Source organism: Furipterus horrens, unplaced genomic scaffold, assembly GCF_987537825.1.
Source record: "Furipterus horrens unplaced genomic scaffold, mFurHor1.1.pri manual_scaffold_5, whole genome shotgun sequence".
Classification (NCBI taxonomy): Eukaryota; Metazoa; Chordata; class Mammalia; order Chiroptera; family Furipteridae; genus Furipterus; species Furipterus horrens.
The window spans coordinates 59,484,491-59,499,977 of NW_028327175.1; the positions used below are offsets into that span (position 1 = coordinate 59,484,491).

Below are 15,487 nucleotides of genomic sequence, written 5' to 3' on the forward strand. Positions count from 1 at the left end.
CAGAACATCCAAAGAGTTTCTGGTTTCCTGTGTAGTGATCATGACAGAGAGCCTGATGTTTCAGACCCTTCAGAGAGCTTCTCTGGGACGACTGGAGAAACAGAGCAGAGACCTTTGAGCTCTTCACTTTGCCATAATGTGTGAGGTCCTCTCACCAGTGATAGTAGCTCCTGTTCTTACATTTCTTTTGCTTGGTATATTCATCAATAAATCAGCCGGGTTTTATGGAATTTGAAAGGGCATGTCATTTTTAAGATGCCCTCATGAACAGCATCTTAAATACGTGAAAGGTGAATCTCTGCAGTGGTATTCCTAGTCTCATGAATTCTTTCATTTATTTTTCAGATCAGGTTTCACCATGGCCGAAATTGAACCAATGGGAGTCTTTCAGTTTTCCCCTAGTTCAAGAAACATCATGGTGTCAGAGGATATACACTCGATTAGATTACATGTGCAAAGACTCTTTGGGTTCCACGGCAATCTTGTTCAAGTTTCCTATCAGACAACTGCAGGAAGTGCAGAGCCACTGGAAGATTTTGAGCCTGTTTACAATGGGGAACTGCTTTTTCAAGGATTCCAAGCTGAGGTTAATTTTGAAATAATCATTATTAACGACCAGCTTCCTGAGACAGAAGAATATTTTTACATTAATCTAACTTCAGTAGAAATTAAAGGAGTACAAAAGTTTACAAAAATAGATTGGAGACCACGCCTGAATCTAGATTTCAGTGTGGCAGTGATCACAATATTGGATGTTTCTCTTCCCAAGACAACAGTGGCTGTCACAGTTGACACAGCTCTCATTCCCATAGAGCCACCTGAAATGATCACCATGGTTACAGAGGCAACTGTGATCCCTGAGAAACTTGTAGCCACAGGAACTGCAGATGTTTCCATTCATGGAATATTTAGTCTTGGGCCACCCATAGTTTATGTTGAAGAGGAGAGGAAGAATGGAACGTTGAATGCTGCAGAAGTTCTTATCCGAAGAACTGGTGGATCTACTGGCAACGTCAGTGTAACAGTGAAAACTTTTGGTGAAAGGTCTGCTCAGAAGGAACCAAATGCAGTGCCCTTTCATGATATCTATGGACTTTCCAACCGAACGTGGGCAATTGAAGAAGAGGACTTTGAAGAACAAACTCTTGTCCTTACATTTGTAGATGGAGAAAGAGAGCGGAAAGTATTGTTTCAAATTTTGGATGATGATGAACCTGAGGGGCAGGAATTCTTCTACGTGTTTCTCACAGACCCTCAAGGGGGAGCACAGATTGTGAAGGGAAAGGATGACACTGGATTTTCAGCTTTTGCCATGATAGTTATTATAGGTATGTCTCTGGAGTGATGGGTTTAAAAATGTACCACGTTTTTAATCAGGATTTTTTAAAGGATCATTCTGTCTTTAATTTAAAGGGTGAATTACTCGAATCACTCATAGTAATTCATGAAGATATCATTCTCCACAGACTCATAGACACAGAGAGCAGACTGGTTGCCGGAGGGGAGGAGGGTTAGGGGGCTGGGTGTAAAAGGTGAAGGGAATAAGACATACAGTTTGGTAGTTACAGAACAGTCAGGGATGTAAAGTACAGCGCAGGGAATCTAGTCAATAATATTTTGATAACTATGTATGATGTCAGGTGGGTACTGGGAATGTCATGGGAAACACTTTGTAAAGTCTAAGATTGTCTGACCACTACACTGTAACTATACACCTGAAACTAATACAAAATAATATTGAAAGTAAACTGTAATTGAAAAATTAAAAAATTTAAAAACATCATCTTCCTATGGCATGGACCCACATCATGAACACATGATATTGTTCTAAGGTGCTAGCCTTGAGTCTAGTGGATTGTAAATGTCACTTAGCTCAGAGCTAAACAGTCTATAAATCTATATTTTTACAATATAGGGAAAACCTTAAATATATTTAAGTCCATGTTCTTCTTCCAGAATATACTTTATTTAGTCATCCAAGTATACAATTGCTTATACTGTTTTGAAACCGCATTCTGAATTTTCCAGCCACTTTTTCTGTAATCCATCCCAAAGTCTAAGATCTCATTATCAAGCATTTCTTTGTATCTGTTGGGAATAAGACTAGAACTGTTTTCTTTTGTTCTATTTTTGGACCAATGCAGTATATTATATAGCTTTTGGACTCCTAGGTGTATATATTGCAATAGCTTAAAGCTGCAATTTTTTTTTAAAGAGTTCCTCATGAATCATAAAATCTTTTGGTGATATTTTGCAATTTTCCTCTGAAATCATACTATATTTCTTTAAGTGGATTAATTAGTTTTATCCCTACTGTACACTAAGTAGATTATTGACAAGGCCATCTCATGGTTCTCGCCTACTCTGCTCTTTTATACAAACATGACTAAGTTTTACACAGTGCTTTAGAGTTTAAGATGGTATTTTGAGAAACAGTGCACTGTTTCAGTGTAGTGTGGACACTACTGTTTTTCCAGTTTAAGCACAATTTCATCGTATGAGGGTGCCTGTAACCTCAAGTGTTGCTCAGAGGAGGTTTTTTTTTTTTTTTTTTCCTTAGAGTTATTCAGTACTTCCTTAGGCATTCTGTTTTCCTCTGGACACATAACTGAATGTATAACATAAATGGTCTTTTGGTCAACTCTCTTACGGGAAGGTAAATCAGTTAAATGGAGTTCATTTATTTAATAAATGTTTATTGAACACTTGCAATATGCTGGCCACTGTTCTTGGTACTGGGGATACAGAAGCAAATACAACATTGCTGCCCTGGTAGAACTTCCATTCTCTGATGGTATACTGACTTTAAACAATAAACATATATAAAATGTCAAGGACTATGAGATAAAAAGTAGCATCTCATCCGAGAGAGATGAGCATAAATCTCAGCGTGGGGAGTAGAATTTGGTGTTTTCTTTCTTTTTTTTTTTTTTAAAGGAACCCTGCACTGTTTTATCAGGTCTTTTTTTTTTAAAGATTTTATTTAATTATTTTTAGACAGAGGAGAGGGGAAGGAGAAACAGAGGGAGAGAAATATCAATGTGTCGTTGCATCTCACATACTCCCAACTGGTGACCTGGCTGGCAACCCAGGCATGTGCCCTGACTGGGAATCGAACCAGCGACACTTTGGTTTATAGGCCGGCACTCAATCGGCTGAGCTACACCAGCCAGGGCAAGAATTTGGGGTTTTCTTTCTTCTGGTTTTCTGTTTTCGAAGTGTTTAGCCACCTCAATCTCATTATTTTTATCCTAGCCTATTTTTAGTAAAGATATTAAAAAATTGTAGCTCCCCTTACTTGTGAATTGTTCACTTTTATACCATCTGAGCTGGAAAGATTAGTGAAACATTGGAGATCTTTTAAACTCTGAAGTATGCTATAACCCACCATTTTTTCTTTTTAGGAAATGATCTTCACAATGGCATCATAGGCTTCAGTGAGGAGTCCCAGAAAGGGCTGGAGCTGGGTGAAGGAGCTGGTAAGAACAGACTGCATCTTACTGTCACAAGGCAGCCAAACAGGTACATTTAAATATATATGGAAAACATAATGGCCTTTGTGTCTATATTTGAATTAATAAGATGGTAGAGGCAGGATTGGATGTTGATAGAAGGTAGTGTGGAATCTGGTACGTCATTGTTCAGATGCTGTAGTTCTTAGTCTGTGATTTAACCCACTTGGCTTATGAGCATGACTTAGGACTACCTTGAAAATTTTGTATTTCACAAAATATAGATTATGGAAGGTTTCACTTAAAAACATTTACTATTATCTGATCACTCTGCATGCATACTCATTTACTGTTAGGGATATTTGGAGTACCAAAATTTTACTTGCAACTTAATATTGTATAGTACACAACTTCTGAATACTCATCATATACAAGGTCTATCCAGAAAAAGTCCAGCCATTGTTAATATAATGAGAATGCTTTGAGAGACATCAGTGTAACCTGGCAGCCAAGGAGAGTGGCCTGGAATGTGCATGCATGAACAATGACGACATCACTGTACTAGGCAGTGGGGGTAGTAGACACTCTTGAGTGAGCATGTGTATTGTGTGGCCATCACAGTCAAAATGACTGAGGCAGTAGAGCAATGAATCTGCATCAAGTTTTGTGTTAAGCTTGAACATTCTTCTGTTGAAGTTATTTCGATGGTTCAGAAGGCCACAGCTATGGGCAGCTGTTGGTGATTGGCAGCTTCATCATGACAACACGCTGGCTCATGCATCACATCTCATGCAGAGTTTTTTTGTGAAACATCGAATCACCTAGTTGACTCAGCCCTTCTGTAGTCCAGATTTGGTGCCCTGCGACTTCTGGCTTTTTCCAAAACTAATATCACCTTTGAAAGGGAAGAGATTTCAGACTGTCAATCACACTCAGGAAAATATGACAGGTCAGCTGATGGCAATCGGGAGAACTGTGTAAGGTCCCAAGGTGCCTTCTTTGAAGGGGACTGAGGTGTCATTGTCTTATGTACAATGTTTCTTATATCTTGTGTCTTCTTTAATAAATGTCTCTATTTTTCATATTACATAGCTGTATATTTGTACATGCACTAAGTCTACACACATGTACATGTACAGTATTCCCTCACTTATTATGGGTATTACATTCTAGAACCTCCCCATGATAGGCAAAAATCCACGAAGTAGGAACCTTATATTTATTTTAGTATTTATATATATTTTAAGGCTTTATAAACCCTTCCCGCACGCTTATAAACCATTCCCAGTCTCTTATTAACCTTTCCCACTCCCTTATTAACCTTTTCCACACTTTTATAAACACTACTTATGTTCTTAAATATATTCTACACTCTTAAACCTACGTAACTTTAACAATATACATATACAGTACTGCAAAATTCCGCGATATAGCAAAAAATCCGCGATAAACAATTAAATATAATATTTTTTGAAAATCCCGCAATACACTGAGGCCACGATAAGTGAACTGTGATATAGAGAGGGACTACTGTATATATATATCTTACCTTTTCCATTCTGGGCCTAAATAACCTCTGAAAATATAGATCATTATTTGTATAGCAACCATTTTTAGTGATAGTGTTTTTCGTTAAGAAGAATTGTTAAAAGACAAATGAGGAATGTTTTCTTGAAGGCAGAAGTTCTCTGTTATTTTTATTTTCATATTTCTGGTACACAATAGGCATAGTAGGCAAAAAAATATTATTTGTTTTCACATTTCTGATATGCAGTAGTTCAATAAATACTCCATATTGAATAGAGTGTGGTCAGGGAATGTCATGTTAAATGCTCTGCTTTGGATGTAGAGGTGCACTCAGGCACAGGGATAACATATTCTGCATTAGACACAGGATAATGCACTCTGTCACTGCATTTGCATAGGTTTTGCTTTGTTCCTAGGGCCTTTGAAGATGTCAAGGTCTTTTGGCGAGTCACATTTAACAAAACAGCCACTGTGCTCCAGAAGGGTGGTGTGAACCTGAGGGATGAACTCCTCTCTGTGTCAGGGACTACAACTTGTACAAGGGGTCAAACAAAGTGCTTTATCACCATGGAGCTCAAACCAGGGAAGGTAAGAAATGATGAGGCACAGTATTGTCAACTTCTAATTGTATTTCTTTAGAGTTAATGTTTTAAAGCCAGTTTATTGAAACTTACACATTGGGTACGTGAAGATTCTTTGTTTCTCGTCTAGTTATAATGTTGAAATCTCTTTGCTGGCTGACAGACTTCAGACTTCGAATTGGTTTTGTAGAGAATTTTTGTAAATAAGCTCATTACTGTACACTTAAAACCAATACATGTTATATGTCAATTATATCTCTTAAAAAAATGCTCATCAGTTTTCTTTGTTTCTGTTTCTTGACATTTCCAACAGTCTTCCTGGACCACGTGCTCATTGTGTATATGATCCCTAGAGTCATTTTCAGGCAATTAGTATCTCTGATTACTATGAATGTTTAGTGTTTTGCTTTTATTAGATCTATAGATTTGATCATACTATATATATTTCCTCATAGTATGAAAGTTCTTTCATTCTCTTTTCATATAAAGTTAGGAATTTTAGTTTTTCTCTACTCAAGAGGCAGAGAGGCCATGCTTGGTGAGCCTTTTGATAATTTTCTGTTGGTTCGTGCTGCACACAGCACTCAGGAGACAGGCAACCTCTCCCTCCCTTTCCAAAGGAATCTGCGTTATTCAGACAGTATTAGTCACTGATGACCTAATAGGTTTAGTCATTTAGTAATGATATGTGGCTTAAAAAAAAAAAACAGACTATTCTGATACTTTAATGCCTAAGGAGTACTCAGTAGTATCTGCTTTTTGTCTACTAATTAACTTATTAAACTGAAATATTTAATCTAAAAACTATGCATAATATTATGAACATTAAAGAGAATCACAGTTTTGTTGTACATGTAAAACACTTAAAACAGCATAAAAAGCACGCACAAATACAGTTACAGTTGCTCGTGAACGATGCTGGGATTAGGAGTACCAACTGCCCTTGAAGTCAAAAATGCACTTCTAACCCAAGCTGGCCCTCTACATCCGTGGATCCCCAACTGCAGATCAAAAATACAGTTGACTCTTGAACAACATGGGTTTGATCTATGCAGATCCACTTATATGCAATTTTTTTAAAAGGTTCAAATTCAACTAATTTTAATTACTAAATGATTTTGGTTTTACTACTCAAATAGTCATGTTATGTCAATGGAAGTCCTATTAAAGCTTGTCTTTTGTCTTTTCACTTTGCTTTAAAAATCTCTGGAATCTTCTTTGCTGTATAGCATTAACAGATATATCCACAGCCAGCCTGATTTTTCCTGGTCTAAGCCATCCAATCAACTACTGTCCAAGAACTTGATTTTTTCATCAGAAAGAATCTTAGAGGTCTAAATCTATGAACTAGAGATACGTGTAAGAGTTAATGACTGTCAAAAGTGCTTCTTTGGACCACCTTGGTAGTGACAGAGTTAAAAGATAAGTTTTTAAAATACTGAGTTCCCACTGATTTTTCCTAATTTAACATATTATTACATTTCACTTTTCTTGAGCGGGAGTTTTATTACCTACTAGTAATTTCCTATCACACTGAAAAGGAGGAACCAAAATGAAAATATTCAAAACATTTGATCATCTTATTCTACTTGAAAACATTTAAATCCTCTTCTATGCATTTGTTCAAAGAGGTTTATGCTTCTTCAACCCCCACAACCCTACAGTTGCTAACTCTCCCTTCAGGACTAATCAGAGCACTTCTTCCTTCGTGATGCCTTCCCTCCTATCTCCAGTTAGAAGTCTTAATTCTCTAAATTGCTAAGACAATCTGTACCTTCCTTGCAGAAGTTATTGGTTTTTATGCTGGGTCAAAATTGAATTTTATCTTGACTATTGGACTCTCAGCTGTATTCCTCCCATCATCCTCCATAAATCTGTGTTGCATATGTGAGTTATTAAAAATCCTGTTGTGCATTTTATCTCAAGTAAGATTTTTGGTGAATTAAAATCTTGGAAAGATTTCACTAGATTCAAAAATCTAGAGAATTGAACTTAAATACTGTTTGAAGCGGCCTCTGCCCACAGGAGAGAGAGAAGGGAAGAGAGTCAGAGGTGGTTTATAGTAGCTGAAAGCAAGGTAAACAGGAAAGTTAGAATGTAGGTGGGAGAGGAGACTGCTTCTTCTGAGCTTGCCCTCCTTGTGGGAGAATACTAAGGAAGTTCCTAGATACTAAATATATTATAAGTAAGGTTTAAGAAAATATAGTAGGAATTACATAGGATGTTAACTGTGTATATCTTTTTCCTGGTGTGGGAAATGCTACTGAGCCTATATGCAAGTAATTTTAGTTAGGCAAGAGACAGAATCTGCTCTCACTTCTTATTCCTCTTTCTAATGATTTTTCAAATCATAGAGCTGAGTTTTATACTCCAACTAATTTTCAGGGTATTTTTCTCCCATTGTCTTTTCAGCTGTTAAAAGGAAAGGTGTAGGCAAGAGCAATGCACATCCCAGTTTCAGTAAGAGAAAATTCAAAAAGAGGGAAGATTATATTCCCAGAATAATGGAAAATTATTTTTTAAAAAGTACTATGAGCTTCAAATATGCATTTTAACAATTACTTTTTTTTTTTTACTAGAAGGAAACTTATTGCTCATGTGGTTCAAACTCATCTTTTCATTTCTGATGAATGATCTCTAGACATATAAATGAAGCTGTTTTTGCAGCCACGTGCTTCTGTAGTGGACTTGGAGAGATTATTTGGTGGTTTTACTAGAGTAGCACAATTAACTATTCTTTGACTTTTGATCTAAGAACTATCTCCTTATTTTTTATCAAAGGGTACTGAACTTATTCTGGGAGGTTTAAGAGTTTGGGCTCTGATAGTAGAAGACCTAGGTTCAAATCTCAGCTCTTCCTCTAATTAGCTGGATGACATTAGATAAGTTACTTAGCCTTTCCGAGCCTCCCAGGTTTGTTGGAGTTAAAAATAGGGGCTGATAAATTAAATTAGATGGTGAATGAGAGGTTCTTCACAGTTGTTGGCAAGGAGTTAGCCCTTCATAAGAGAGGGTTGGTATAACAATTATTCCCCATGGGTGGGAATGGAACCCAAGGAGTTTGTTTTATTTTATTTATTTTTATTTTGTTTTGTTTTGCTTTGTTTTATTTTTTATTTAATCTTTATTGTATTATTTTTCATTACCATTTAGTCCCCTTATACCCTGCTTCGCCCAGCAAGCACCACACTGTTGTCCTGTCCATGAGCCCCTTCTCCTTTTTGCTCAATCACTCCACCTCCTACCTCAATGCCCTCCACTAGCTGTCATTGAGTCAGTTTAGAGATTTAAATAGGAGCTACAGCAAAGCTCCTAGGGGAGTTTAAACATCACAGCACAATGAACAGTACATTCATTCATAGAATTATACCATTGATTAATGGTGGCTTCTCCTAAACTCAATCCAATCTCCTGACCTTCAACTCAAAGTTTTTCTACTCTACAGTATCTTCAATTATCATCTCTACAATTATTCAGTACTTTCATTTTCAAGTTACAACGGATTCATGTAACTTTCCCTAGTGAACTGCTCAGCCAAGATTAGAACTTGCCTTTTGAACTTCCCCTTTCTCTGCTGTTTGATCTAGTAGTTCTATATTTGCAAAATGTATGAAGGTAATAGTTAATTAATTTAGGAACACATTATTAACCCACAAATTCTGTTTAAACAGATTGCAAATATTTTAAAAAATATTTAAATAACTAAGATATAGTTTTGTTATTACTTTGACGGACTGCTACTGAGCAAATATGGACCCGGGAAAATTCATTTTATAGTAGCTGGGGAAAATATTATCCTGGAATGCTTCTGACCTAAGTTGGAAAGGAAGTTGCTGGCAGGTACACATAAAATAGGTTCCTGTGAGGTCTCTAGAGAGATTTACATATGATCTGTGAATTTTGGCTTCCCAATATATTTCCAGAATATTGTTTGAATAATGATTTTCTTTACAAGACTGGAAGATTTTTTTGTCTGTAGTTAAAGGATATGTTGACATCCATCTGTACACTGTTCAATTTTAGATGGTTCCTTATTTAGATACCGTTTTGACTCTAAGTTGTTTTAAGTAATGTTCTAATCATCATCACAACGAGAAGAAATATTTTACTGGAAAATAAAGACAGGAGTCTCTGTTTTAATGTAATATGCTGAAAAATAAAATAATGTAGTGCTGAAATCTTTAATTAAATGGAACTATTGTGAATTCAAGCTCACTTGGTCCCTAGGGAATGATAGTTCTTGAATAAAATTATTCATAATTTTCTAGTGTTTTAGTTTAACATAGTTGCCAAATTTGTCTCTCAAAAGTGGGAAGAGTAGAGTTATATTGATGTTTTGATACTTACTGACATTGAATTGTGAAGAATGCTATGTGCCATAAGAAAGCTATTTATTTATTCAGATTATAAAGGGAAATTAGGTTCATTTATGGTGTGATGAAGATACAGCTTATTTTGAGGTAATACTAAAGAGTGTATCGTATTATTTCACGACATAAGTAACATAATAAATCTCATTAAAATTGTCACAAAACAAATGAATGAGGCCCCTATTGATAAATAAAAAATATGTATTATGTCAACTTAGACAATGACAAATGCATTTGAAGGTGCATCAGCTTAGCTTGTGTGGGTTATGACAGGAAGCTAACAATGCTGCTAAAGTATTTAGATTATTGTGTGAATAAGTAAAAAATGGGTGATTGATGATATGATAAAATTGAATGTAGGCTTTAGAAAATAAACTATTTGAGATTGTTGAGAGAGAACTAAGGTGAAGCATGAACAAACTATAATCAACAGATTAAATTTAGACTTATTTGATGCTGAATTTTGGAAAATACATAAAATTATCAAATTTACTATTATCAATATTTTATCATATTTATGTTTAACCCTTTAAAAATACCTTCCTGACAAAGTTGAAGACCTCTTTTTCCCTCTATCTACAGTGACATTCTCCAACTCCATGCCCTGCCCTGTCTGCAGCCCAACCCCTCCACCCAAGCCAACTAGTCCTGACATTTTAATTTTTAAATATATAAATAAATATGTATCAAGTAATGATATGTAGTACGCTTTATATAATTTTAGCTTTACATTTATTGTATCATGCTATACATATCATCATGCAACCTGATTTTTTTCACTTGTTATTATGTTTTCAGATCCGTCCATATTGAAAAGTACTGAAACAGTTCATTTCTTTTAACTGTTAAATAGCATTGTATTGTATGAATGTATTTTATTTATCCTTTTGCTTATTGAAGTACACATAGATTGTCTCCTGACATTGATTTTTATAGTAAAAAGCTAACCTAGGGAGAATAACAGTGTTTCTTAAAGAAAGACAAACAGTAAATTCCATGGTAATCTAACATACAATATCTAACATATTGTATTTCTAAGTATACTGTTTTGGTAATTATGTATATGAATAATACTAATTCTTAACATCAAAATTATCTAAAATAGAAAATATTAGTTATAATCTTTTTTTCTTCTTTTTTCATCATCAGGTACCACAAGTTGAAATGTATTTTTTTGTGGAACTATATGAAGTTACTGCTGGAGCAGCAATAAACAATAGTGCCAGATTTGCACAGATTAAATTCTTACAGAGAGATGAACCTTGGAGCCTCGTGTATTTTTCTGTGGGTTCTCGGCTGCCAGTGGCCCATAAAAAGGCCACTTTAATCAGTTTGCAGGTAGCCAGAGAGTCTGGGACAGGACTAATGGTGTCAGTTAACTTCAGTACCCAGGTAAGTGTGGGAAATATATTAAGATACATTAAGATTTTCATCTTCAACTGTAGCATGTGTAATGAAATGGAGAATAATCAATACACTATTTTCTTATGATTCCATCATAATTCACATTGTATTTATTACATTAAGCTTCATCCTTGAAACAGTTCAATTTTTTCACTTGGATCATGGTTTAAAATGGTATTTTCTTATATTTTTCTTTCTTTTGAAAAATTTGGTTGTGCAGTACAAACTGTCTTGCATAAATCTGTTCTATAAGATTTCTAGAGAGTTAAAACTTCTTCACAATGTAACTGCATGAGACCAAAAACAAAAACTAAGGGTCTTTGTTAGTGTTTATATCTGAACTAGTTGAAAATCTTCTCCAGAACCTCAAATACTAACTGACCTTTATGTTTCTTAAACCTGTAAGTACATGCAGTCTTACAGCCATTTTTCACATCCATCCTATTAGGTGCCATCAGTTGAACGACAGGAAGCAGGTAGGCATCTGGGACTCAGAAGAGGAAAACTATGTCACATGAAGTGACCAAATGCTGGGGTTGGTTCAAGCAATACCATACACCTTTCCAGCATTGTTTTTTAAACTTTGCATTAGCAGCAAAATTCTACCACACTAAAACAAAAATATTATCTGCTCTACTTAAAGCACTATTGTGGGGATTGGAACTTGCCCTTTTTTTTTTTGTCCTTGACTCATCTAACTCCAGGAAACCTGCCATGTGAGAACGGCCATTTTGGACAGTGCCACCATTTTCCCTGTTTGAAAGATACCAGTGTCCCCTTAGGCCTCAAGGTTGCAGAGTTTTTTGTTTTTGTTTTGTTTTGTTTTGTTTCAACAAAGTGCTGTTTGGTTATGCTAGGTTGTGTCACTATTGGATGGCTCAAATACAGGACATTTTATGCATGAAATACAACATTTGTGCAGTTTGCTATGGCAGCCAGTGCATCAGTGATGGGAGCCCGGGGTACTGAGTTATCCCAGAAGCTTGCCAAGCAATAAAGCTTGTCTTTATGACAGAATCCATGGCTTGACAGGCAAGAAGACAGAACTCTCAATCATATGAGAATCTAGAAATAAACCCCATTGTAAATAACTCTGAAACAGTATGAACACAAAAAGAACAATTCATAGTAGGGAGATTTTTGTGGGTTTTTGGGGGCATTTAAGGTAGGAAGAGAAATGAGAAAAAATATGTGCTTCATTCTTGTCCCATGAAATATGTATCACCATAAGTCACTACCTTGTAGAATGAAAGAGGGGAACTGGAGATGAAGAACAGATGAGAAAGAGATTTGAGGCGCACTTTAACCTAGTTTATGCACTCAGATGAGAATGGATTGAAGTTGCCAAAAAATAAGAATCTGAATACCACCATCTCTATCATATTTATTTATATTCTGTCTAGGTCCTTCATAAATGATTCTTTGCAAAACACATGCTGCCACTAGCATGTAGCTCATAGCATTTTTATAACACTATAAAAGCATGAAGGATCCCTGGGGTGATAGAAATGTTCTGTGTCTTGACTGTACCAATGTCAGTATCAGTTGTAATCTAGTCTAGTTACTCAGAATGTTACCAATGAGAGCTACTGGGCAAAGGGCTCAGGGCATCACTCTATTATTTCTTCTAACTGTATGTAAATCTACAATGATCTCAAAGTAAAAAGTTTCATTTTAGGCCCTGGCTGGGGTGGCTCAGTGGATTGAGTATTGGCTTGAGAAATGGCTTGAAAACCAAAGAGTCACCAGTTCAATTCCCAGTCAGGAAACATACCTGGGTTGCCAGCCTGGACCCCATTTTGGGGGTGCACAAGAAGCAACCACACATTGATGATTTTCTCTCTTTCTCTGTTCCTTTCCTTTCTCTAAAAATAAATAAATGAAATATTTTTTTTAAGTTTCATATTAAAATTAAAAAATAAAGGTGTCCATTCTCTGGTATTATTTTATTTTCCTATTGCTTCACTACCCTTGCATTTTCTCTCTTTTAATGCTAAGCACATTACTAGAAGACAAGGACATATAATTGTGTTCTCCAGTAGCTGGCGAGAATGAGAATGGAATTATGGACCAAGTTGCGATTCTGTTACAGCAATATCAATCTTCATTTTACTTTTTTAAATACATTTTTGTAATGCAGTTAAAACACTGGCATAGTATATTATGTATACCCAGTGGTAGGTCAGCATTCCCAGTACATAGATAATATAGTCTTAGCTTTAGCTCCCCTATATCTACATATTCATGGTAAAAAGTTATGGGATATAAAGTTTTGAAATAATGAAAATATCACTCACTTCAGTTACCATTAAATTCAATAGGCCTCTGGCTAAGCCAAATTTGCAAACCAAGTTAAAATCCTTTTATTTGTATATGTGTGTGTTAGCCCACAGCACACAAACTCATTGCCTTCTTATTCTCATACTTAAAAAAAAAAAATTATATAGTGCTTCTTGTTTTTTATATGCATTTTATAAACACAAGAAAATCTTGGTTGTTCCATTTTTTTTAAATGTCTGAATTGTGAAATCCTACCAGAAAACATTGGACACTTGTATATATGCACTTTATAGTAACAAAGTCACCACCACCTGGCTTAAGAAATTCATTTTTATCAGAATCACAGAACTAGCTGCTATGAACCCTTCTCTGATGCCCGCCTGCTTTTTCCTTGCAGGATAACCTCTCCCCATCTTGCAGATATATATCCTGGTTTATATAGGATTTGTATTCAGATTTATATCCTGAATTTCATGTTGAATTTATTCCCTTGCTTTTATTTATGGTTTCACCACCTACGATATGCTGATTAGGTTTATCTGTTTTGGAAATTATGCAAATAAGGTTCTGCCAATTGTACTGATTTATAGTGCATTTTTTTTCCTCGACAACATGTTTCTGGGAAATACCCATGTTGATGTGTATAGTTCTTCCACTATCACTGTGACATCTTATTCCAGTGGATACTTTCATTTATCCAATCTGAAGATAATAGACTTCTGTGTTGTTTCCTTTACATGTTTTTTTTTTCTTTTAAATCATTTTGCTGCAGGTGTTCTTAAAATCCTTTTATCTTCATTGATTTTTGTTTTTGTTGCATCTGGTCACTCCCTCTTTCTGGAAGGATGCTATTCTCCTTTGGGCTTCTGGAACGTCTTCCTCTCTTGCTCTTAGCCCTTACCTCACTGGCAGCTCTTTCCTGTTGCCTGGGTGATCTTCCCGACCAATATATAGCGGAGTGCATGAAGACTCACTATCTAGGTTAAACCATCCAGATGTGTTTTCTCCGAATGTCATCTGTAAAGTGAGAACTCCTGAACTTTTATCACTGGCCACTTTATCATCCTGACCTAAAGTCATATATCTTATTGCTTCTCCTTGACACCCTCATTTGAATGTCTAAAAGGCATCTGAGGCTTAATATGTATGCTAAATAACTCTTGATTTCTCCCTTAACAATATATCCTCAGTTTTCCACCTTTCATTGAAGCAAACATCCTCAGGTCTCCTCTTCCTCTCCACCTAACATTTAATTAACCAGCAAATCCTATTGACTCAGTAAAGTATATTCCCAATCCAAGCACCTATCACTCTTCCTACTCATACAACCCTACTTCAACATACAATTGTTTTTTTGCATGACCTAATGTAAAAACCTCCTATCTCTTCTCCCTACCTCATGCTCATCTGTGCTATGGCGTAACTATGCATACGAACCAGAATAATCATAAAAATATGAAATAAAATGTGTCACTCTCCTGGGATCCTCCAGTGTCTTCCTGCCACACTTTGTAAAGTGGACATACGTGATCTGGCCCCCACCCACCTCTCTGATACCAGCTTCTTGTACTTATATTGTTTTTCCAATCACGTTTTGTCCTTCTGGCTCTGCCTCAGCACCTTTGTAATTACTATTTCCTCAGTCTAGAATATTTCCCCTCAGCTTCTTATGTGGCCTGTTCCCTTACATCACTGAGGCCTCTGCTCAAATATCACATCACAAGCTTCCCTGAGCAACCTTATCTAAATTAGTACCCTTATCATCACCCTGCATGCCCTGACTTAGTCTTATTTTTCTTCATAGAATTCATCTTTATGTAAAGTTATATTGCTATAACTTATACTATCTGTGTTTCCTGCTAGTTCCATGAGT

The 15,487-nt window shown here is 35.9% G+C and overlaps 1 protein-coding gene across 1 annotated transcript in view; it reads left to right on the forward strand.

The window, feature by feature from the left end:
* The window catches only part of ADGRV1 (adhesion G protein-coupled receptor V1), a gene marked incomplete at its 5' end in the record, with an annotated part of 466,202 nt that overhangs the window by 157,350 nt on the left and 293,365 nt on the right, over window positions 1-15,487 (forward strand). The window contains 4 exons of the mRNA XM_090278998.1: window positions 346-1,328; window positions 3,405-3,522; window positions 5,396-5,567; window positions 11,080-11,322. Coding sequence (XP_090135124.1) covers window positions 346-1,328; window positions 3,405-3,522; window positions 5,396-5,567; window positions 11,080-11,322 — 1,516 coding nt within the window. The remainder of the gene's footprint in view (window positions 1-345; window positions 1,329-3,404; window positions 3,523-5,395; window positions 5,568-11,079; window positions 11,323-15,487) is intronic.